The sequence below is a fragment of the Lactuca virosa genome, chromosome 7, assembly GCF_052849685.1.
Source record: "Lactuca virosa cultivar CGN04683 chromosome 7, Lactuca_virosa_CGN04683_v6, whole genome shotgun sequence".
Classification (NCBI taxonomy): Eukaryota; Viridiplantae; Streptophyta; class Magnoliopsida; order Asterales; family Asteraceae; genus Lactuca; species Lactuca virosa.
The window spans coordinates 283,282,510-283,308,905 of record NC_136432.1 but is presented as its reverse complement, the minus strand read 5'-3'; the positions used below and the strand labels follow the sequence as shown (position 1 = coordinate 283,308,905).

The 26,396-nt window shown below is 33.5% G+C and overlaps 2 protein-coding genes across 5 annotated transcripts; both read left to right on the top strand.

Moving 5' to 3' along the window:
• Nucleotides 1-1,176: 1,176 nt before the first annotated feature.
• On the top strand, nucleotides 1,177-1,941 carry LOC145125480 (SAUR-like auxin-responsive protein family). Its single transcript, XM_079060936.1, has one exon. The coding sequence runs from the start codon at nucleotides 1,266-1,268 to the stop codon at nucleotides 1,731-1,733; it is 468 nt and encodes a 155-aa protein (XP_078917062.1). The 5' UTR covers nucleotides 1,177-1,265; the 3' UTR covers nucleotides 1,734-1,941.
• An 11,374-nt stretch (nucleotides 1,942-13,315) lies between these two features.
• On the top strand, nucleotides 13,316-19,824 carry LOC145125188 (2-oxoglutarate (2OG) and Fe(II)-dependent oxygenase superfamily protein). 4 transcript variants are annotated; one of them, XM_079060681.1, is made up of 6 exons: nucleotides 13,316-13,589; nucleotides 13,674-13,729; nucleotides 13,887-14,992; nucleotides 15,136-15,517; nucleotides 16,577-16,623; nucleotides 19,520-19,824. In XM_079060681.1, the coding sequence occupies exons 3-4, from the start codon at nucleotides 13,948-13,950 to the stop codon at nucleotides 15,513-15,515; spliced, it is 1,425 nt and encodes a 474-aa protein (XP_078916807.1). In that variant the 5' UTR covers nucleotides 13,316-13,589; nucleotides 13,674-13,729; nucleotides 13,887-13,947; the 3' UTR covers nucleotides 15,516-15,517; nucleotides 16,577-16,623; nucleotides 19,520-19,824. The 4 variants fall into 4 exon arrangements, with proteins under 4 accessions (XP_078916807.1, XP_078916809.1, XP_078916808.1 ...); XM_079060683.1 differs by lacking the exon at nucleotides 19,520-19,824 and adding an exon at nucleotides 18,189-18,426; XM_079060682.1 differs by lacking the exon at nucleotides 19,520-19,824 and adding an exon at nucleotides 18,185-18,426.
• Nucleotides 19,825-26,396: the final 6,572 nt, after the last annotated feature.

Here is a 26,396-nt window from a genome sequence, read left to right as displayed (position 1 = left end):
TATATAAATATATGATTTATTTCATGTATTTGATTTCTCTTTATGTGTGATAACATTTGTTTATGCATAATTAATTGTCTAACAAATTATTTGTTTCTTGCATACAAGATTCAACATGAGAATAGTGTATTTGTCATGTGATAGAATAGTATTGGACATGATACCGAAACGAGAACGTGACCCTAAGAGGAGTTTCCGTGCTTCCTAGGTTGGACATGATACCGAACATGAAGATCACAAACTCACTAGGAGTGGCATTGGTCACCGATAGATTGAGGTTAGGTTGATTGTAATAGTTCAGACCTGTCATAAGTAGGTAATTGCACGCTACGGTCAAAAGGGTGGATATAGTCTATATCTATAGTGCAAAGAGAAGAGGAGATACAAGAAGAAACTAAGTAAATAATATAATGTTAGACTTGAAGAAATTGATTGTTACGGATAATACGACCTTGGATAGGAGTACGGAAGAGGCTTAGATCAATGTGATATATTAGTATATGCACTGATTTTAGCTTCTATTGTTATTATATGATTCGTGCTTTATTTCGGTTACACGTTTTTACTGCTTCTACATTCGTAAATCGTAAATGTCCATGCGCTTTTCCTTGCTTGTATTTACTTTTATCTTTATTACTTATATATCTGTTTTTTTAGTTACATACCATTGTTTTTTCTTCATTATATTTATATAGCCGACGTTTCATAAACATAATATCTTCTAAAAATATTATTGTTTTTGTATGCATATTCTAAAATGACAAGATTTTATAAAACAATGGGTCCCTTTCTTCGTCCTGCTTGATTTAACCACTCACTTGTCAACCACGAGGCCCTCTCTAAAGACACACCGCAAACCATACCTTTCAAACTAAACATTAACCAAATTTTAAAATCCAATAAAAAGAAAAACTTAAAGAAATCTTATTCATTAAATATCTATATCAAATCAAACAATACGTTTCATAAACGATCAATAAACCGATATTAATACATATTTTTTTTAGATTCTAATTTTTAAAATTTATTATTATAAAATATAAACATCCACCGATATTAAAGAAAAGGAGATGAAATATTATACGTAACAATTAATTCCCAATAAATATATGAGTTATAAATGGGACCCTCAAGAACTCTAAACATCCACCTCACGCCCACCATCGTTTTCGTATTTTCAAATTGCACCTTCTCCTTTTTCAGTTACAGTATATATATCTCGCCATTGATTCCGAATCCTCCTGCAAACAATTAACAAATCAGCCATGAAGAAGATCAATGTGATTCTAAGGAAGTGTAAGACGTTATCGAAACAAATAGGGAGAAGTTCGTCGTTCAGCAGTTTGGGATCTAACTCTAAGTCTGCTAGTGCTAGACATCATCACGACAGAGCCGCCGGAGAAGGAATAGTCTGGAATACGAATGCTATCTCCGTCTACGGCTACGGTGGCGACGGCGACAGCAATGTCAGCGGTGGCGAAGAAGAGCCTAATGAAATAGTATTCGTCGGAAGCTCGAGGAAACGGTACGTAATTAGTTCTAAGTATTTGAGTCATCCACTTGTTAATGCTCTCATCGAGAAATCGAAGCCAGTTAGTGATGACGACGATGATGTATCGGTGATCAATTGTGAAGTTGTACTTTTTGATCATCTGTTATGGATGCTTGAGAACGCCGATTTTAATGTCACTTCGGATTGTTTGGATGAGTTAGCTGATCTATACTCGTCTTGAAGAACTTTTGCAACGAGATCTATAAATTTAGGTTACCAAAATCGGATGAATTAGTGCATCAATCTCAAAAATGGGGATGATTTCATGCATTAGTTTGATACTTTGATTCATCGGTTTTTGAGTTTATTATAAATTCTCGTTATATGTATATGTACTACTATGTAGATTAGCATTATTTGTTCAAAAATATCATTAATGACTTTATTAAATAATTTTTATGAGTTTTGATTCATATTTAATTCCCAAAATTATTCATTTACCTTTTTTTAAACTAATTTGAAATATATAGGAATTTTTTTGAGCATTTTTTATTTATACTGTCGTTGTATTAAATAATAAAATAATGTCGATATTTAAACGAACTATTATCTAATTATTTCAATTTCAATGTTAAAAACTATATCCAAATACCATCGAGTGTGACATATTTCATTCTGATTGTCTGATTTTTAATTATTTAGTTTCATCATAATTGTTTTTAAGACAAAAGCATCAAATATTCTTCCAAGAAATATTCTTCGGAATGATCATATGCTATTTATCTTATTCTAGATCACACTTGAATGAAAACCTAAGTTGAATTATATACAAACCAGTCATAAGTCAAGCTCGAGTTTTACACATAAAACTTGTAACAAGTCAAGCTTTAGCTCTAGCTCTCGTCATTTAAACAAACCAATCCCAACGGTGCCAAGCTTAGAGTTAGCTCGAATCGTTTACAGCACAAAAAATGACCGAAAGTTGAAGCAAACATGGGAGTTTCAAGTGACAACCGACTTTGGCAGGTACCGTGGGTGACATTACACATGAGTGGTGGCAAAATTACAATTGACATGATGTGGGACACATCTTATTTTCAAAAAGATAAATTAAATATCTTCATACCTTTTGTTCCTGGGTATAAGAGTTTTTCACCCATCTTATTAAGATGTACATCGTTCCACGGTATCAAAAGTTATTATCGTTTGAAGTTTGACTTATTTTCATTTTTGCTTCTTTACCTTCTCAATTATCCATGAATGGCTATCTTATGTCCTTGATAAGTTACTATGCTCTATTGTCACATTTTGTCTGGGATTAAACAAATAACTATATTTATACAAAAAATCCAAAACTTAAAATGATAGGTTCACTACATATTATATTTAACTCACGGATTAACAACTTGCACAACTACGAAATTGATGTATGTTATTCGATCATATTATATGCATACAAAATCTCAACAATCGTTTTATTGAAGTAAACAAACATTACTTGTTTATATGGTTTCCATATGTCCGGGTATTTAAAACGGAGGAACTACTTAAAATGACTAAATCTTATCATAGCGAGTTCTCTGAACATAAACATACATCATTTAGAGCAAATCATCAAAATTATACTGTGGATTTACGTGGAGATACAATGTTTAATAACTTGAAGGAATTGTAAACTTGACAAGAATATGATGGTCGAAACAAATAAGCGTACAATATATCAAATGATACACCATCTACAAAGATACAAGGTTTAATAACTTGAAGGGAATTGAAAACTTGACAAGAATATGATGCTCGAAAACAAACAAGCGTACAATATATCAAATGATACACCATCTACTGAAATTAACACCTGTTTTACTCATTACAACATCTTTATTTAAACAATTTGTGTTATAAGATGAGCAATTAATTTATGCATTAATGTTTAGTGTCGTACATTGAAAAAAATGTGTTTGATAATATTAGCACATGATGCATTTATAATCTGCTTTTAAAAATATGAAAACTCAAGAACAATAACAATAACTAATATATATTTTATAATTGACAAAGCGATCTGACGTCCAAACATTTTCGACCAATTATGCATCAAATTTGATGCATATAAGTTTGAATATTAGATTTGTCACTACATACGAGTGATAATAGATCCAATGAAGAAATGATAAGATGTATAACCCCGTGACTGTGATATATTCTATGATCCTAGACGGTTAAACGGGTCCTTACTCCTTAGTTTGAAACTAGTATTGTAATATTTAACTTTTTTCACATTAATAAGGGAAATTTAGTAATCTAACAATTTTTTAGTGATTTTATAAAGAAATAACCACCAAAAATTTATTTTTGAAAAATGATCACTCGGTTTGGAATGCCCATTCTGGACCGGTTTTCCAAAATGGGTAAACGGGTATAGTGATCCAACCCAGTAATATGGTCCCCCTATTATAAATACAGTTACCCAAAATACCTGCAGATCAAACCTTGGTCAAAATCTAGGTCAAAGTCAAATGGGTCAACTCGGTGAGTACGTTGGGCGTACTCAACACGTACGCGCGACGTACTGCCTGCTTGACCAAACATCGAAGGGATGACCACGTACGCACGACGTACTCTTTGGTACACCTAGCGTATGCAGCTTCCACCAACTCAACCCATTATTTGCTTAATCCTTAAGCACTTTTGTCTAAAAATCCAGATCTAGACCCTAAAAGGTGTTCTTAACCACAAAGTTTCCAACTTTATGGTTTTGCATGGCTATTAAGACCTTAACATCAAAACCCTAGCTTCTTGTCCCATTAAGACAACCTAGATCATGCATGGAAATAAACTAATGTCCAAGATCACATTTTTATGACTTAACACACCCTAACACATCTGAATGGACAACTCAAATGTCTTGGAGTATTCGATACTCCCAAGGATCAAGATTTGGGACAAAAAGGTGCCATCTTTAAGCTAAAACTAGATCTAAATGAAATACACATCAAGGTTGGAGCTTTATACCTCCAGAAGGTGCACAAGGGAGTGTAGATGCTGGATCCAAGGCCTTGAGTGAAACACCACAACGTCTAGGTTCTTCCTTCACCACCAAGAGTACCAAAATGGCACCAAAAAGACTCTCCAAGCTTAAAAATGCACTCACACACTTTAGGTTTTCGAAATGAGGTCAATGAGGAATGGAGGCTGGAGTTAAGAAAGGGTATGGGGCTATAATGATGCTTAAATATGGTCCAAACCCTAAAATTTAGGGTTTGCACCCTGGCCACGTACGCCCAATGTACGCAAGCCATGCCCAAAAATTACGAAATTTCCATTAGGGACCAACTTTGAAAAAAATTACCTGGAAATAAAGATGTTATAGTTTTGAAAAACGTGTCGCTTCTGGTGACGTGGCTCCACCCAACTGCTGACACGTGGCATGTATTAGTTGGGCCTGTGTGGTTGGCTTCTGGAACACTATGTGCGCCATGCACGTACCGATTTTCAGATTTTCAAAATTGTGTAACCTCTTCATGTATGTTCTTTATATCCACACATAGATATCGACGAGATCTATAACTTTCATTTAGACTCCGTCGGCTAATTTTGACTTTATTTTTTTTCACACAGGCTTAGACTGTTAAAGCCCGTATAAAATGCATAACTTTCTCAGCCAATGTCTATTTTCGACTATCTTTATATCGTCCGATTCCTAGTAATGAGATCTTCAATTCTCGTTTAGATTGTATCGGCTAACAATCGACCGATCAAAATTTTGATATCAGTGTTGCACACTGTTGCGCTGAATCTTTATTAAAATCAAAACTTCCTCAAATGAAGTCAGATTTAGACGTTCTCCATATGCACACTTTCGGTTTTACGATTAATACGAATTTCGTTTAGATTACTTAGGCTAATAAGCAACCTATCTAAAATTCACTTTTTACGACATCCGAAGTCGAATCAGATTTAAAGCGAAACTTCAATGTAGCATAACTTCTTCGTTCTAAGTCGGATTTGAGCATTCATTATATCTCTGGAATCCTCATTGCGACTACTTCATCTTTCATTAAGGTTATTTGTCCTAATTATTATTCTATTTTGACACGTGTTTTAATCTTATTTATTATATTATTAAATACATATATAAAACACTTAAGCACGTAAATACATGAATAATCATTTCTTATTCATTCATACAAATATTACAATAGTTGACCAAAGTGATTACAACATATGACTATTTCTAGCAGGAAACGTGGGCGTTACAATTATTCCCAAATAGAGCTCCATTATACACATTATGTGGCCTAGTAACGTGCTCCTTACGACAAACCAACAAAAGTTCTATTAACTGTATTTAGCATGCGTTTTTATAACTATTGTATAACAACTTAAACTTAATTAAAAAAAATGAAAACTTCTTCCATTGCCATTCTTTGCACATAAGTCACTTTTTTTACACCCAATATCAACAATAAAGGTGACATATGGACTAGAAACGCGCTCCATATGACAAATCAACAATTCATCTTAAATTATATAGGATATAGATGATATCTTTATGATTGTAGTTATTATATATAATTTGGAGGGAGTTTGAGATTTCATCTTAAAACAACTTATTGATTTATTGTTTTTTTGAAAAGTCATTAAGTCAAAAAAAGTGTTTGACAAAGAGAAACAAAACTTTTAAAACAACTTCTCCTTACGTCTTCAAAAAAGAGATTTTAGAAGTTAAAATTTGTAACTTTTCTAAACTCCTTATGACTTTTCGAGTTGTTAAAGTCAATATCACCTTAAAATACCCTTAAGCTAAGATAATTTTTTTTAAACAACTTATTGATTTTTTTCCAACACAAAAACTAATCCAAACACTTTTTTAAAAACTCATTTTCATATCACCATAAGTCAATAAATCATTTTATCTAAAAGTCATTTTGAAGATCAAAATGAAATCTCAAACACCCTCTTAAGAGGACTTTGTTGATTTGTCATACGAAGCGTGTTTCTAGACCACATACTACCTTCATTGTTGAATATTTAGGTTGATAGCTTATTTTATTTCCTTATTTTATATTAGTTTATTTTAGATTTTAGCTCTTTTTATTAGTATTGCATTGTATATTCTATATTTTCTTCATCATGGATCGTATCGGGGACTTTCTATGTTGCATGAAATATTTTGCAGGGTTTTGGAGCTTGTTGCGGTTATGGATTAGCTTGGAAATGGGCTTTGTGGGCTTCCGAGGCATTATTGGGCTTTGCAGATCCATTAAAGGAGATTTGGGCTTTAAAAGGGCTAAGGACTTGGATGAAGTGGGCTTGTGAAGATGGGTCATGGACTTTTATTTTGGGTTTGGAGCATCCATTTTTGAAGCTAAAAGATGATTGGCTAATTTGAATCATGTGGGATATAGAGTGGACCAAGGGAATCTTTGGTAGTGGGATGGTTAGTGGAGGAAAAATGAGCCAATAGCATTACAGCAACATTTGCGCGGGTAGAATTTTCGTCGCGCGGGTACCCGCGCAACTGCCCAGTTTGGGTATTTTGGTCATTTGGCACACCATAACCTTGGGGGATCAGATCTAGCAGCCATACTTTCGATTTTACACCATTGGAGACCAGAAGAAGGCGATTTGGAAGCTCAAGAGTCATTTCTTTTCATCTTTCCAAGTTATTTGGTAGTTTCTTTATGCAATTAGACTTTTGTGATTGTTATTCTAGTGCCATGAGTGGCTAAACTCTCTATTTTGGTAGACCTTGACTAAAACCTCTGAATGTTTATGGGTTTTTGAAGGATTTATGCTTATTTATCATTTATCTTATGTCTATGGTTCTAGATCATATTTCTTATGCTTGTTTAATGCTTTGATCATGAGCTTGGCACTTGAATGAGCTATTGTTAGTTTATTTCTTTGGTTTTGCATTGAATCATTGAATTAACTTAGAACAAGGGCTTTATGATGGTAAAAATCATCTCTAGTTTATGAATCATAGCTCCTTTATGGATGTGTAAGCATTGACATCCTCTAGGAATTGGGGATTCCTTCTTTCTTAAGGCTAATTAACTTCTTGGGTTCAATTACTTCAGTTGACCCTTGATCTTGATTAAGAAGGTGTTGTGGGCTTCCCCAACCTCCATACTACCTATGAGAAATCTTGGCATATCATGCTTCATGATTGCTATAACCAATTTGGGATGAATGATAAGCTTCATGTTAAATCCTAATGATAAACACACAAATGTTCATTGTGTTGAATTGCCTTGGTTTACCAATTCTCTCCAATATTTGAGCATCTCACTTTCTTTGTTAATTGCAAGTTTTTAGTTATTCAAGTCTTTTAGTTTTCAAGCAATCATAACACCCCCCCCCTTTAGTTTAATTGTAGTTAGTTAGTTTATTTTCACTAGTTCTATTGGATTGCATTGGTGATTGAATGCAACCATTTCCCCGAGGATCGATACCCTTTTTACCATTATATTACGTTTTATTTGCAAACAAATGGTCTAATTTGTCTGGTGGACTTGACATCCCACCATAGGTCTTGGATGTAAAAAAGAAGTGACTTAGGTGTAAAGAATGAAAATGAAGGGGAAGGGGGTTTCTAATTTTTTTAGAAGTGACAAATTAAGTTAAATAGTTGCAAAGAACGTTATAAGAGAAACAATAATTATAAAAACATATAAAATGATATATAATTATGATATTTATTGAAGATAATTACAAAAAAACCCAAAAATAAAATATAAATTATCATTATTGTGTTTTTTAATAAATAAAAATGAGCTTTTTTAGTGAAATTGATGTAGATGGTATCTTTATTTTGAGTTTTTAATAAATAAATATGAGATTTCTACAAATTAATTTAGTATATATAAAAAGAAAAATATTTAAAAAAGTTTTTAAACTTTAATCTTATTAACGAAAAAGTCATCCCTAATTGTTTACTTACAATTTGGCCCTGAAAACCAACATTAACCGGGTACAATAGTTATTTTGCAAGTGTTTACCGGTTTTTTGGACTTAATTGTTAAAGAAAATCAAGAATAACTTTTACCTTAACAGAACCAAACTTTAAGGATTTTTTTGTAGATTTCCCCCGATCAAATAGAAAGAAGAAGAAAAAAAAAACAGGGTCGTATTGAAATGCTTAAAAATTAAGAAATGGTGGCTGATGTTTTGAAAAGACAAAATTGCAAAATTGGTAGGGCTGTTCATTGTTCGGATAAAACTGAATCGTCCAATTGGACAATTTGGTTTGAATATTCGGATTTTTTGATTGGTTTTCAACAAAACCGAATTATTATTTTGGATTTCGAATTGGTTTTGGTTTATAAAATAAGAACCGAATAGTCCAAAAAAACTGAAGAAGTATTTATTATCTATTTATCTATAGTTATTTATTAATTTTATAATTTATTTTTTCAAATAAGTTCAAAAAGTTTCATCTAATAAAAAACATTAATATGCATCTTCTCTAAAAAAAGTTATCTATTAAATATTAAACTATATTATACATTCTTAGAAGTTGCTTATAAATTTTAAATCACAACTAAATAATTTATTTTTGCTTCTTCTGTAAAAATTGGATAATATATATGTCGTATTAAAATGTTCTAGTTTTTGAAAATCGAATTATAAAAACCGATCCAACCGAAGTATAATTGGATCGGATCGGATCGGATTTCAATTTAGTTTGGACTATTCGAATTCGTATTTTGAAAACCAAAATCAATTTGGATTTACTTAATTGGATCGGATCAAACCGATCTATCCAAACGAACGCCCCTAAAAATTGGTCTCTATGGTTTGCAAAAAACTGTGAATAAGGTCCACAAAGTTTCCGACTTGCATGAAAAGTCAAAAATCAGGATTTTTTGTGAGTTTAGTCCTGAAAGGGATATATACAGTAAAGTCCCAATATTTTCATCGATTTGACAAGAAAGTCCTAAACTTTATTTTTTTTACAGTAAAGTCCAAATTACCTGCAGTTTTTGACACTTTTACCCTTTTTTCCGGTTAGCCGGTAATTATGACTTTTTTGTCAAAAAAATAAAGTTTAGGACTTTTTTGTCAAATCGTCAATTAGGACTTTACTGTCAAAAAAATAAAATTTAGGACTTTCTTGTCAAATCTTTGAAAATATTGGGACTTTAGTGTATATATCCATTTTTTTGGTTAGAAATTTAATGGTATGATACTCTTTAAGCATAAGAGTTATTGAAACCTTTCTTTTGTCAGCTAGATCCTATTGAAATCTTTAACGTTTGCTTCTTGTTAAATCGTTTTTTTAATCTCAACAAACCAACATTGAAAAAAATGGAGATAATCAAGAAAGAAAGAAAGAAAGAACCAGAGTTGTGTTGGCTTTTTGCAGTCCCAAAAATGGAGAAATAAGAAACTGAAAAAAAAAAACGAAATTGCCCTTCTTTCCCTTCTCAATAGTTAACACCTTTTTGACTAGGCATGTGTTGTTTGTGTTTGTATAATCTGTCCCCACTTTTTAGTTCAAGATTTGGTGGCGACGCAAGAAGAAAGTTTTACAAGTATTTTCACACTTTCTCATATGTTTCTCCTGATCGTGATTGTGTCAGAGTAAAGATGATGATGGTAAGAAAAACAGTGGTGCTGCAACAAAAGTCACAATTAAAAGTTCTTGGGTTACGAAAATACATTAAAGTCCCAATATTTTCAACGATTTGACAAGCATGTCTAAAACTTTATTTTTTTGACAGTAAAGTCCTAATTGACGATTTGACAAGAAAGTCCTAAACTTTATTTTTTTTTGACAAAAAAGTCCTAATTACCGGCTACTCGGAAAAAAAGGTAAAAGTGTCAAAAACTGCCGGTAATTTGGACTTTACTGTCAAAAAAATAAAGTTTAGGACTTTCTTGTCAAATCGATGAAAATATTAGGACTTTACTGTATATATCCCGTCCTGAAAAGGTTAAAAAGACTATTTTTCCAATCTCATTTCTTTTTTGTATTTTCATATTTACTTTAATACTTTATTAATTTAAAAAAATAATAATAATAAAATAAAAGAATAGGTCGGGTCCACCCCATCCCTATAGTCTCTCTCTCTCTCTCTCTCTCTCTCTCTCTCTCTCCTATATTGAGCTAGAACCAAATGAGGATATAGTTCTTTACATTTATCTTCTTCAACACACACAAGGATAAACATACATACAAAATCCATGTTGAAAATCTCAAAACCCATAAATTGTTGATGAAAAACCCATGAAATCGGTCTGCCAGTGTTTTCGATTTCAGAATATGCCTTCATCAACAATCGATCATAACCTACATCTGCCTCCTTCAACTTCTAGGTTTTCACATGCTCTGGATTATCAAGTGGAAGGGGAACGATGAAGAGAAAGGTGTACAACGGGTAGGGATATGGGTGGGTTATTTGAAGATGAAGTTTCTGGGTTTGATTTTGGTTTTTAGGTTTCAGCCATGGATTCTTTGCTCTAGGTGTTTGCTAATTTTGCATCAGTTTTGAGCTCAACCTGATTGTACAACTCTTCACCTGAAAAAATGGTGGAGATGGGTGTGAAGATGATGAACCGGGTGCTGCAAAAATGACGATGACTAAAAGTGTTTTTGACTTTTTGTAAATCCATATCATTTTTTTATTTTATTATTATTATTATTATTTTGTAAATTTGGATTTGGGTGTAGCAAACAACCAGAGGCGGGGGAGTTCACCGGAGAAGATGAAATGGTATTCCTAGTGCGTGTGTGTGTGTGTGAGAGAGAGAGAGAGAGAGAGATGCAGTGGGCCAGCATAATTTATTTTTTTGCATTAATATTTACAAAATAAAAAATACAGAAAAAAATTTTAAAGGCAAAACAGTCAATTCAAGTGTGTGACAACCCGAAATTTCTATCTTGTAAGTCAAGCAAATCAATCAAAAGTTAGACTTGTTTCTGTTATCTTTTAGCTATGTTAAGGGTCATTCTATGAGTTTTTAAGCCTTGTACACTTAGGATTTGATACTATGAAGTGTGAGTAAGGGATCTATGGAATGCATTCGAGCCAAGAACATCAACAAGGGATGTTCACGGCCCAAACTAGGTTCACGGCCGTGAACCCATGTTTGGCCGTGAACCCCTCACTACACATATATATTTCCTTCATTTTTCTTGGTTTCTCACATCTTCCAACCAAGAACTCTCAAACTCTCTCAAGTATCATCAAGGGAAATCCTCCCTTCTCTTCAAAAACGTAAGTGATACTCCCATTTTTACTAGTTATTCTTCTTATTCACATGAAGCCTTTTGGTAACATCCTTGAATTCATCACTTTTCCTTCAAGATCTTCAAATCACCATCTTCTTCACCAATAACACTAAGAACACACACTTGTTCTTGGACCGTGATCACTCTAAAAGCTTCCAAAACGTAACTAGCTCATCCACCTACTTGTTGTCCATTAGAAGCACTTGAATCCCCATGAAACAAACACCTCTTTGCCATGATTCTTCAAGAGTTCACGGCCGTGAACCCTTCATTGGGCCGTGAACCCTTCATAGGATCATGGTTTGGCCGTGAACCCTCCATCCATGGCCGTAAACCCCTCATAAGAACAAGGTTGGGCCGTGAACACTTCAAGTGATCTTGGTCGTGAACCATTCTAAGGCCGTGAACACTTCCTTGTGTGGTCGTGAACTCCCTTCAATCAATCATATGTGATTGTAACACTTCATTACAAGTGTTTCCTAGTACCTAGGGTTGTTTCCCTTACATGTTAGTTGTTATATACACTAATTGTATACTTATATGTGTCATTATATGCTTAATAGGATCCGTTTGTGCTCAAGACTTCACTTGGCATACTCAACATCCTATATCGATCTTTCATTCGAATCACTCACTACAGGTGAGTTCATACCCCTACAACTACACTTTTAAATGCTTTCAGGGGGGAATACAAGTATAACACAATGCAATTATGTTAAATCATTTACATGTGAAAACTACATTCAAAAGGATTTCTTATACTCAAACTTGTTGAAAACTCTTTTAAAGCTTTTATAAACTTCTTTTATATCAAATCATATCCGTTTATCTATTTACGTATAAGTATGCTTGAACAGACTTAGGACTATTGCTAGATACCTTGAATCATGTTCCTTGTTTGGTTGTGGGCTCGGGGTAGGATCACTAGTCCGAATGTCGGTTAAATCATAGTTATACTTATTAAATACATATGTGGATATTAAACCCATTTTTAAGGTTTATTCTTAACTTAGGATTTTCTAGGAGGTATAGAAACATTTACATCAAAAATACTTACAAACATTTTCATCAAACTAATGCAAACGATTGACACAAAAATACTTATGAACTCACCAGCTTTATTGCTGATCTACTCTTTCAAAATAACTTGTATTCTCAGGTCACCAGTAGACAAGTACACTGGACCAGGTTTTGAGAAGACGGGGCATGTTCAAGACTCGTCTTTTATTTTGATTCATATTTTGGTGTCTTTCAAACTTTACACAGAACACAATTGTATTAAATTATATTATTAATGTAATGGATGATGTTGTTGCTTGTTTTACTATTGTGCATTGTTATGATACTGTACATGACGTCCTCTGCCCCCGAACGTTTCCGCTGTTCTGGTTTGGGGGTGTGACAAAGTGCTCCATGAAACAAAACTACGAAAATTTCTTAATTTTAGGACCAAAATCACGAAAAAAATCTTAATTTTAAACTTTCCATACGAGTTGAAAACTTTTTGGACCATTTCCATAATTTTTTTTTTGTTTTTTTAAAAACCTAAAACTTTATGTCTGTTTTTGCAATTAGCCCTGAAAAACAAACACCCAAAACTCATCATTCATGAGAAAAGAGGCTCCTGCTCGATGGTTCGGAGGGACAACAGCCGCGCCGGAATCGTATATCGACGCTGAATAATTAGGGTTTTATTCGAGGATATTGATGAGAAGAAAAGGATCGTAATATTTTTCTGTAATTGCTGCAATTCAGTATACATGGTCGGATGCTTAGGGATTAGGGAAGCGGTCAAGTTTGATTAGAGTTCTGAAATTGCAATGGCTGCCTGAGTAAATGCTTGCATCGAAGAGCAAGGTGCGTACAACGATGCGGTTTATCAATTGATTTGTGATAATATATTACCTAAGTTCTGTACTTTCATGTGCAATTCATTTTCAGGTTTGTCGTTGTTTTTGAGAACTTGTAACACCTCCCGACGCAGTTTCACCTTTCCGGTGAGTTTTTTCTTCTGTGTTGGTGACCTGAACTGTTGATTATTGGTTAAAAACATGTAGTCAGAGTGTTAAACTCATTTCTGGAGCTCATTTAACTTCAACGACCAGATTATTGGTTAAAAACTGATCCACTTGAATTTATTGTTCGATATAACAGTGATCTCAGATCATATCCGTCGCTTTCCTTTACAAAAAGCAAATTGATTCTTCATCTATTCATGGCTGGAAATGGCCTACCAAGTTTAGGTCGAGTGAAGCTCACAGACCTAATCGCATCCGAAGGCATTCCTTCAGACACATACAAACTCTCAGTCTCAACTCTCTCACAATCACTCGCTCAATATTCTGCTGCCATCATCCAATTACCACCAACTGATGGTGCTCTCTTAAGGTGTTGCTTGGAATCTGCTCGACCTTATTTCAATCAAAAACCTCCATATCCATCTTCAGACATGATTCACATTGATGACTCTCGTGAATGGTGCAAAACCTCAGGTTACACTGCAGATCCTCAACTATGGCAAGAAAGTTATGATTACAGACCAGGGTTAACTTCAACAGAACCCAACAACGACATTGAACTTCCACCTTCTGGATTGACTGATATCTTTATGCTATTAGGAAAAGCAGCTCGTGACATACTCGATGCAATCAGCTTTTACTTGAATCTCAGAAGCTGTGCGTTTACTGAAATACTGGATAATGTTCCATTAAGAAACAGAGAAATATCATCTTCTGTGTTGTCAGTTGGTTGTCATGCAAGACCATCTTTTCAAGGAGCTCAACACCATAACTTAACAACTCAAGAAGATGGACAGTTAGTTATGTTTACAGATCATGAACATCAAGTTGATAAAAGTCTTGTATCTATTATAAAGTCTGATAAAGCAGGTCTTCATATAAGAGATTTTAATGGTCGATGGGTGCTTGTGGATGGTGATCTTGGTCCTCAAGAAGCAATTATGTACCCTGGACTTGCTTTGTATCATGCTACTGCTGGCTATGTTAGTCCAGCTCTTCATAGAACTGATATCAACAGTTTACATGGTGGCATGTATGGAAGATGTTCTGTTTCTTATAAACTCATGCCTAAATCTATGACTAGTTTGAATTGTTCTGAGATGAGAGCAGCTGGTCATGGTGTTGAAGCTCAATTTCAGATTCCAGTATCAGTTGATGACTTTATGCAGAGATCACATTCTTTGGATCAACTTTTTAACAGAAACAGTTTCCCAAGTTTCAGTTTTCCTACAGCTCAAGAAGGTTAGTAAGTTCCTTTATAACATATATATTCACTATGTTTATAGTATAGTATAGATTTTATTTTAGTTTATGTAGTAGTAGCTCTTAGTAAGAAGTTTTTTAACAACAGGTCCTTAGCCGATGCTATAATAATACTAATACAGGATCTATAAAACCTTTAATGAAGAGAAAGAAGAACAGCACTAGGTGTAAGCCTTTGCCCCCTTCTAAAAGGCTACGCCTTGAAGCTCAAAGAGTTCTGAAAGAAAGGGTTCAAGACATAGCTGATAAAAAAGGCATCAAGCTAAGATTCTGTAGTTTAAAGGAGTGTGAGAGTCATATCCACACGCTTGATAGTCCATGTGGCAACATTCGATTGGAGATTGGGTGGCCCCCGGGTGTGCCATTTGTTCATCCACATGATCTTCCAAATAAGGCAAAGATTGGATTTCTTGAAACGTATGAACCTGGTTGGACTGCTAATCATGATATGGAGCTCACTTTGATTGAAAGCGGGCAGTCTAGTCAACATGCTGATGGATAACTGTAATCATCTTCACTTTTTCTATTTTACTCTTTTGGTCCTTCAGTTGATTTGTTTTTAAAATTTTGGTCCCAAGAAGTTTTCTCTTGCAATTTTGGTCTTTATTTGAGGTTTTATGTTTTTTTTGTCCATGTTCCAAGTAAATGACTTTGCTTTTGGGACCAAAATTGAAAAAATATTTAAATCTAGGGACTAAAAGTAGTCATTTTACTTGGAATAGGGGCCAAAAACGTTTTCAAAAACCTCAAATAAGGACAAAAATTGCAAAAGAAATCTTTTTGGGACTAAAATTGCAAAGTTATTTATACCTAAGGACCAAAAATAGTCATTCCAAAAACTTTCAAAAACCTCAACTAAAGAAAAAAGTTGATTTTTTCAAATTTGGTTTCAAAAAGTTCTTTTGCAATTTTGGTCCCTAATACGAGGTTTTTGGTCCACGTTCCAAGTAAAATGACTATTTTTTGGATTAAAATTGCAAAAATAAATTATACACATGGACCAAAAGTAGTCATTTTACTTGGAGCAAGGATCAGAAGCGGTTCAGGAATCTCAAATAAATTAAATAATTTACTCTGGTACATATGAAAAAGAGAATTACATTTTTGGTCCTAAATATAGATGATTTTTTCAAATTTGGTCATCGGAAAAGTTTGTCTTGCAATTTTGTTTGAGGTTTTTGTACTGTTCCAAATAAAACAACTATATTTTTGGGACCCAAATTTCAAAAATCAACTATACTTAGGGACCAAAAATAGTTATTTATTTGGAACAAGGACCAAAAACGTTTCAAGAACCTCAAATGAGGACCAAACATGCAAAAGAAAAAAACTTTGTTCCAAAATTGCAAAATCAACTATATATTTAGGGACCAAATATAGTTATTTTACTTGAAACATAGACCAAAAACGATTAAAAACCTCATATAACGATCAAAAAAATTGTAAGAGAAAACTTTTTGAGACCAAAATTGCATAAATAAGCTATATTCAGGGACCAAATATATAATTTAGTCTAAAAATGTTACTATTATTACTTTGAATGATGTCGGTTTCTGTTTACAGGAATGAATTTCAAGATTGAGCGAATGCAGGGGCTTGTTGTAAGTTAGGTGAGAAATTGTCTAAACTCAAGTGCATGCTTTGGATTTTCTTTTTATTTAATTACATTTAAAATTTTCCTTGATTCAGTTTCTTTGCTTCTTGAGTTTCATCATGTTTCGTTTTTTGTTGAGTAAATAACAACTTATTAGATTTTTAATACTTGCAAATACCTAGAAATACAAGTAAATATATTTAAAGTATTAAATATATATTAAACTTAAATGATTTGGCGAATTGAAAACAAATTGAATCATTTAACTTAAACGAGTTAAAGATCTCAACACAACCCGTTAATTTTAGGTTAGGTTCATGTTAGATTCGGGTTGGATTTTCTATTGCCAACGAAACATATGGCAGACTGGGCCAACGGTTGGGCCCAAAATCCTTCATTAGGCCTGCAAAATCATTTTTCCTACAATTTTGGATTTATCATAGGTCCATTTTAAAAAAAACCTTTCTAACATTTGATTTGTTTTTTCTTTTTCTAAAGGGGGAATTTCGTATATACCTTTGTTAAACATAAAAATATCGTATTTGCCCAGCTTAATTTCTAAATATCGTATTTATCCTCTATAAACTTTTAAAATATCATGTTTACCCAAATATTATTTTTAATAGTTTTTTTATATTTTATAAATATTTTTATAATATTTTGTAATTATTCTTTACATTTTAAAATTATTATAATTATGCAAAAACAATAAATTTACCATATTGTCCCTACTTTTGTTCTTGTCTCCTCTTACCCTCGTTCCAGTCTTTTAGGTCTCAAGAACAAATGTGTTTCATTGTTGTTCAAATTGCAGCTACCAAAAAAAAATTACAGTCCCTTCCTCTTTTCTAATCCAAGACCAGGTTTGTTTGTTTTTTTCGGTGTAAATCGCATCCCCTTTTCTAATATAAGACCATGTGTGTGTTTTTAATTTGTAAATCATAGCCACCACCCAAACACTCCAGCAAGATCGAGAGACCCACTCCTTGCACCGATGGATTCCCCAACCTTCTATCCTGGTGATCAGAAAAAACTTGATGATGAGCAACAACATTTATTCATAGGTCTGTATGTGCTCCCATTCCCATCCCTTCGATTCAAATTGCAAGGATAAAAGAAAGGATTCCAGAACAGAGGGTCGACTTTTTTTGTATGCCCTCGTTAAGACTTAAAATCGATAGTTACCAAAAAGTTTTGATGAATATGGGATGTTGGTCTGTTGTGTTAAGTGTGTATCGGTCTCTCCCTCTTGATCTGAGTAGCATGTGTGGGGCTGTGGGCACAGAGGATTCTGAAGAAGAACAGAGGTGCCCTATTGTTTGTTTACGTCTTTTATCCTCCACCAAAATTCAAAAGAAAAAAAAAACATCTACTCAATCCTCCCATTTTGAATTTTTCAATCAACTCAGTATCTCCTTAATTCTGGAGTGTTATCTTATGATCCTTCTAAACTTATTTGTACCTTCTTATCTCTATTGAAATTTAGGAATTTGGTTTCTTTAATCCAACTCAAGACTTAACCCATCTTAATTCTTAAGTGATCTTATTCTTTGTCACTTTAACTTCTTGTAATGAAGCCAGAACAAACTTGGCACTCGGTGGAAGATGGGAGATGGCCGACAGATATGCTTCATGGGTTGAGATAGCAGACGTAGCATATATTTCTGATAAGATAAGATCCAAAAGGATCCAAATAATTTGAAAAGGGTGATATGGTCAATTGAATTTTTTAGTAATTATGATAAGTATAAAATATTAAAAAAATGAATTTGGGCATATTTGATATTTAAAAAGTTTATTAAGGGTAAATATGATATTTAGGATTTAGATTGGGCAAATATGATATTTTAATGTTTATTAAGGGCATATATGAAATTTTCCATTTTCTAAATACTTTTTTTCTTACAATTTAAACCATAGACAAAATTGTAAGTTTGGTCCATGTGATATGTTAAAAATTGGATGTGTGGTCCAAAAAGTTGTGGAGTTGCAATGGTTCAAAATGTTTCATTTGTTGTGAATTTGGTACAAAGTTATTTGAAAATATTTAAAATGACGAAATTGCCCTTTTAATTTTCTTTGCAACAATTAAAAAAAGAAAATACATATCTCTCTCTCTCTCTCTCTCTCTCTCTCTCTCTCTCTCCCCACAGATACTAAAACCTAGCATCCCCCCATTGACCTCCAAACTTATTCCAACAAGCTTAGACCATGGATGCTAATATCACTTATGTCGCCATCCGTTGAGCCCAAATCGATGGTGATGATCGGATTTGTGAAGAAACCCCTTCATAAACAAAATGTCGGATCTGTGAAGAAAAACCTTATTTCTCGCCTCCGATCTGACATTCTCTCTCGCCTCTGGTTAGGGTTTCAGTTGCCACCCTTCTAGTTTTTAGGGTTTCAGTTGTCATCAAGACCTGACATTCCTTCACCCCATGCTCCGCTGACCCCCTTGATCGATGACAACAGTTAGGAAGGAAATTGGAAGAACCGATTGCCGTCTCGTTCCACCGTCGTTCTCAGCTCCCCTAACCATTGTTTGACCCTCCCAGCTCCGACAAATCAACCCCATGTGTCTCCTCCTCGATTTCTAGTCGCAAAACACCCCACATCCTAACCCTCGAAAATGAAAACCCTGGTTGCCAAGAAACCCTAACTCTCGCCGCCACCGTAAGCAGATGTTTAGATCTTGACGACGAATTCCTTCTGCAGTTAGGGTTTTCTGCTTAAAATCTGTTCATCAAGAGGTTTCGGTTGGTTAGGGTGTGTGTTCATCAGATTCCGCGCGTGTGTGTGTTCATCTGATTTCGTGTGTGTGTGCGTGTGTTCAACTGATTTCGTGTGTGTATGTGTGTATACATCTGATCTGATTTTTATATATGGTTTTTTTTGGGATGACTATTTGGCAGAGATGAAGTGGTAGAAAAAGTTTAGGTGGAGATGGAGGTGGAGGTGGCAGATGATGATGGTGGCAGACTGTGGTGGTGGCGGACGATGGTGGTGGCGGAAGATGTTTTTGAGTGTTTTTGAATCTATGAATATGTTCTTGGGTGTTTATCAAACACAAACACACACACACACACACAAAGAGAGAGAGAGAGAGAGAGAGAGAGAGAGAGAGAGAGAGAGAGAGAGAGAGAGAGAGTTTTATTTTATTTTTCATTTAAAAAATAAATGAAATAAATAAAAAAATATTAAAAACAATGAAAAAAAGGCAAAACAGTCATTCTAATTCATTTAAATTTCTTCGGTGACCAAAGTACAATAAAAATCTTATTTTGAATCACTAGTACAACTTCAAAATATTTTAGATCAAACATCCAGTTTTTGACATATCACATGAACCAAACTTGCAACTCTATCTAAACTGATATAATTTTTCATTTTTGTTTTTTCACCCGGTAAAAAGTTTTTTTTTTCTAAAAAAATGATTAAAATGTTTTTTTTTTAAATGTAGATTAGATTGTAAACACACATAATTTAGGTCTTATTTGAAAAATGAGTCAAATGTTTTTTAGAAATAACCCTTTATTTTATTTTACTTTGTGGTGTAAATTGTAAATCACACGAAATCGATAAGTTGTGTGAATCACATGGTATTCCAGGTATTGATTATCAGTTATTTTTAAGTTTCTTTCAAAATTAAATTTTTCAACGAAACTTGGCAAAAGTAAATCTATTCTTCCTTCTTACAAGGGCCATCATATAATTTTGAAATTTCTAGAAACATATTTAAAGCTGAGAAGCTTCTTTTGGTTAATTTGTTGACTTGACTTTACAGCATCCAAACCATAATATTAGGATTTTGTCATCAAAGAGTTTGGTTTATTTGATTTTGGTTTTGTGGTTTTTGGTTTTTCGTTGTTGCCAACTAAGCGGCTGTCTCTTTTTTTTATTTTTTTATTTTTTTAATATAGACGTGGTGACTTAATGCATTAAGCCAAAAAAATATGACTTAATGACACTAACCTTTTAACTATATGGTCTTCTTTTTTCCTTAAAATTGATGAATATTGACATATTGTAAAAATAAAATGGTCATTTTTTTTTATTAAGATGGTTTATTTGGTTCGGAATAAAAAAGAAAATAGTTTTATGTACGAATGCACCATTGATCGACTAAAAAAGTTTAGAAACCAATACAAACATTTCTTTTCCTAACTAACAACAATGACAAATTTTCAATTATAAACTTCCATTAATGACCAAATCAATCACAATTTCAGTTTTGTAATCTTTGTGATTAAGTTTCTATAAAAATTCCCATGGGTTACATAGTTATCCTCTATTTTAGTTATAAAGTTTTTTCTATTATATTTTATTTTAAATAGATGCTTTATGTAAGAGATTAAGACACAACAAATGAAATTGATATTTCTTACCTTAAAGATAGTCTACTATCATCTACGTAAAATATGTGCTTAGCAAGGTTCAAACGGGTTTTGGTTGTTGTATCTTGGGAATACGGTCAAGTTTATGTTAAGGACATCTGTCAACATTTGTCATACATTGTAAGCCACCCTTCCCTACCATGTTGGCCATCTGACAACTCCCACCACCACCTATATACCTGCCCATCCCTTCACCACTACTCACTTAATGACCACACATGCTTATCGTGGCATCACGAAACCTATTCAAAAGCTAAATCTCCATTTCGATTCTTTGTTTCTTCTTCCCTAGCTATTTATACTTATAGGCTTCTCAAAAACTTCATTGGCTCATTGCTATAAAGGAGAGTACAATTCCCTCATCTTTACTAAAACTTGGGTATTAGTTATCATACCTATGATAACCAACATTAACTGCATTTGGCTCTTTAAAAGGAAGCATAATGTAGACAAAATTCTAGCTTAGTACAAAGCTAGAATTGGTGATAATGGTTGTATTCAAAGGCTCGGTATCGACTGTGAGGATACTTTCAGTCTCATCATCAAATTTGCTATTATGTGTATTGTTATTAGCCTCTTCGTACCTTATAATTGGCCGACTAGGCAACTTGATGTGAAAATGCTTTTCTGCACGACCACCTTTGATAGATTGTCTATGTGTAACAACCACCTGGATTTCGGGACTCTAGATTTCCTAACTATGTTTGTCTTTTACAATGATAATTATATGACCTAACATGCATCACATGTATGGTTTCATCGTTTTGATAAGATCATATCATGACTTGGATTTGTTCACAGTTGGTGTGATTTCCTGTTATTTATTTATCGACATGGAAGACACACAACTTATTTACTTTTATATGTGGATGACATAGTCTTGACTGCCTCTTCGCCTGAGGTTTTACACTATGCTACCACATGGTTTATGAGTTCTCTATAACTAACCTTGAGGATCTCAACTAGTTCCTGTAGGAATAATATTCCGGTAATGTACGAAAACAAACAAGAAAACAGAAAAAACTGAGGCATGTGTTTGACACATTGTCCTTAAAACAAATTCGCCCACTACATGGTGTTTGTTTCCCAGGATACAACAGTTTGAAGTGGTTCTTCTAGACCACCCGAACCCTCAATAGGTCTGGATTATATCTTCAATATAGCTAGAAAAAGAAGAAGATGAAGAGGGGAAGAAGAGAGTTTTCTTGCATTCTTTTGGTTATACTCAAATGGTTGTAAAGTAGTGATATTTATACTACACATTTTATAACCTCCTATTTAAACACCTCTATTAATCACAAGATTAATGTGTGTTTAATATGTAATTAAATTGTAATATTAATTACAATTTCAGTTACAAAAGAAAGAAATATTTGCAAGAAAGGTCCTTGAACTTTTCTTTTCTTTCGCCCACTATTAGACTATTTTATTTACTTCTTCCAACACCCTTACTTTAGGATTAATTTTTCATTCATATTAAATCCATTTTGGACGTGTTCAAAGACGGGGAAAACCCATTTTTATAAATTGGTTAACACCCATTTTCCAACAATCCTCCCCATGAATGAAAATTGATCAAACATTTTCAAGCTACCTAGATAAAATCCAACAGTTAAATCATGCATAGGATAGGTAGGTGTTACCCTTTGAACCTTCCCTTAAGATACATATTTATTTTACTAGCAGACCAGTAGACTCGATGTCCTTGAACTGTTCTGCCATTTATGTAAATAATCAATATGTGTCTCACATGATTCTCCCTGGCCTAGTTAGGTTCTCATTGATGTGCCCGTTATAGTCAGGGACACTTCCCTGGTTCTGTAAGAGCTATTAGGAATGTGCCCATACAATTCCATTTGAAGCGACCCCACTTCTCTCTTACATAGGTGATTCCATCATAATCATTAAAAGCTAATGCATGATGATTTCCAACTTATCATCTTCGGCTATAAGCTTAACCTGCATCACTGTTTGTTTTAGGAATGGGTTGGGGTTAACCCCCATAGTGATTCACAAATGTTATATGCAAGTAGGTTGTCCCATTGAACCTATATCTTGGGATCTCCAGTCAACTAGGTTGGGTTTTCCTTCGCAATAACTTATTAATCTATGGGTTTTTGTACCATTCCTCATAATGACCTCTCATTCCAAGCATTTCGTAGCAGATCCGCAATCTGTTTTGACTTTATGTAGTCATTCATCTTGAGAGTCACTGTTGAATGGTGTTATGTCTTTGACAAATATATCTAGACTCACCATTATTTACATCATCGTGTACATATATAAGAGTTATTGGCTCGTCATGGGACGTCTCCCAAGAACTTACAAAGCCCTTTAGTTTATTTTCCAACCTTGGATAAACTTGCAAATTTGTTCTCCTATATTTTCCAAAAAATGTTGACCATTATCAATATGGTTATTACTACACCATAGTTACCACTACATGAATATGCATAATTGTGTCAACATAATACGATAAGCATATGCACTACATGTATTTGTGAATTCACAATAACATTGGCCATATGTAATTATAAATATACCATACATGAGTCTCCTTGCAAATATCATATTTTTCAATGCAATTTCTTGCTGTAACCATCTACATGTAAAATTCTTAAGGCATCCTATATCAAGGATCCTAAATATGTCACAAAATGGAACAACATTTTGAAGTGTCATTTAAATGGATCGATTTCAACACATTTATTCATGTTGAAATAACATAGTCAAAATTTTGATACTATTGCTCCAAAACTTGCTTTAAGTCAATAATGACTTTACTACTCACACATTTTGTTGTTTTCCCACGGGTAAGATAACTGTTTGGCTGTTCCATGTAGATTTATACTTCTAAAACTATGTTTAGAAGTTTTAGATTCATATCAGAATGATATACTTCCAAATTTCGAGACGTTACAACCACATATAATTATAAGAGCATACAAATGAAATTAATTAAGACATTCTTATGTTTGTAATCCAAACATATATGTCATGAGCTCTTATTTCCTATTTGGAAACCCACTAAACCACAGTTATTTCTCAAACTCAATAGTTCAAACGGTAGAACCACTATTAGTTTTTACAACTTAATCCAATATGATCTTTTAAGAAACGATCATATGATTACAAATTTAGAATACTCATATTTCCATTCATAGTCCTTTCAACTTCATATTGAATATTTTAATATTCACCATAACCTTTATCTTGTTTTGATGAATTCCAACCAATATTAGTCGATTTAATGGAAATATCTTCTTCGAGTATAGAAGTAACATTTGATTCTAAATTTCCAAACAAAAAATCAATACGTATTTCTATTGAAATCATAGGCCATTATGTTCTAACCGATTCTCATATTCTTTGGATCTATATGCTTTCATTTTTCTCTCGAAAATACATATATAACCTAGTGGCTTACATCCTAGAGGTATATCCACTAGATTTCATGTGTGATTTTGCAAGATAGAATCTATATCACTTTTAATTGCCTCTCTCCATTGAGGTATTTCATAGGAATCTTTTCACTGTTAATTCCTTTTGAAAGTATGAAGCTCTCTTTCAACCATATAATTGTAAGAATCATCTCCAAAAGATTTCTCAAATCGTGCCCTTTTACTCCATTGAGGCTAAATTTCTTCCTCCAATTCTTCTTCATGAGAAAATTTGTTATGCCCAATTATTTTGGAGCACTTATCAAAACATAGAAAGCACATTTGCATTTGTCGAATCTATTAGCATGTCTTTATAAATCCCCAAAATTTTAGATTCATATAGAGGAATACAATAAGAACTACTATTGTTTTTGTTGGATTAGTGTCTAAGTCCATAACTATATTTGGTATGTACTTGACCTGGTTTTAGCATGGTCCTTTTGGGTTGCCTTCACCAAAGCAACTTGACAGGATGATTTATGGAGAGAGAGGATATTATGGTTTATTAATATATTATAAGAATAATATATTAAAAGAGAAATCATATTTTTTAATTAATATTGATCAAGAATTAATTAAGAAATTAATTCTGTGATCGAAAGAGATTAATTAATTAAAGGGGACTGGTATTGCCAATTATAAGATAATTGGATTTGGGCTGTGAATCCCTATGGATCAAAGGGTGGACAAAATTAGGGTGGAAGCCCACCTTGAAATCGTCCAAGCCTTATTCCAGAAGGTTCCTTGGACTGCTTAAGGCCTAAGCTATCCAATTGGGGTTTTGGCTGAAACCCTAGCAGCTCAAGTATATAAAGGACCCTAGGGCTACAGATTTCGGCTACCCAAGAATCCCTAGAGTTCTAAGAGCCGAAATTGTGCCTCCATTCCCTCTCTTCTATATCGTCTTCTTGCCTTGGTGTTTGTAAGCCATTAGAGGTATTAAAATTGTGATGCTAAGCTCTTGAAGTTGAAGACTGTTGAAGATTTTTACTACTATCAAAAGGTAATCATCTAAACTTGTATTAGTTGTAGATTTTGAATTTTATAGTATGCTAGATTAGGGTTTGTAAGCTTTGGATAAATTTGCATGTACAATAGAGAAACCTAGATCCAAAGCTTTAGGGTTTTACATGTGCACATAGGAATGTTCTTTTGCTCAAAACCCATCAGTGGTATCAGAGCCTTGCTTGGTTTCTATTGTATTTGATGCATTGTATGTTTGTTCATTGCTTAAAATCGATTTTCTAGCCTTATTCCTGACAGACTCGTCGAGTCCCAAAGTGAACTCGACGAGTCAGATGAACTCGGCGAGTTCTGTAAGGGACTCAGCGAGTCGGGGAGTCAGACAGAGGGAAATTCGGGATTTTTGCTTATTTTGACTTGGGATAATTACCATAATTGTTTTTAATTAATAAAATCCGAATTTTATTGATTCTTTATGATTATCTTTGTCAAAATAAAAGATATTTATCATTTAATTAGATAATTATTGCCTTATTTGATAAACCTTAATTATTTGAATTATTTGATCAATTATCTTGCATGAAGTTGGATTAGGTCAAAATTAGATAATCACCAATTAACTGTTTAATTATATTATTTGAATTTTGATCTAGATAGTTTTGAAATATTTCAAAACTTGCCCTCAAGTTTTGGAATTTAAATTTTGATTAAAAAGTTTAATTTTGAAATAATTAAATTCCAAACCCTAGAATTTTACAAGTTTAAAATTCACCTCTATACTATTATAATATTATAAGAATAACTATTATATATGTATAAGATAAATGTTAGTCTTACCGTTAGTAGGCCTCATTCACGAAGTCGATCTATAACGGGGGTATAATGTTGCTGCCTATAAAATGGAAGTTTAATGGGTGTCCACTCTCACCCACCGCTTCATTGATTGGTGGAGGGTCGTTAGCCAAACGGGTAGGATAGGACAACTAAATTCC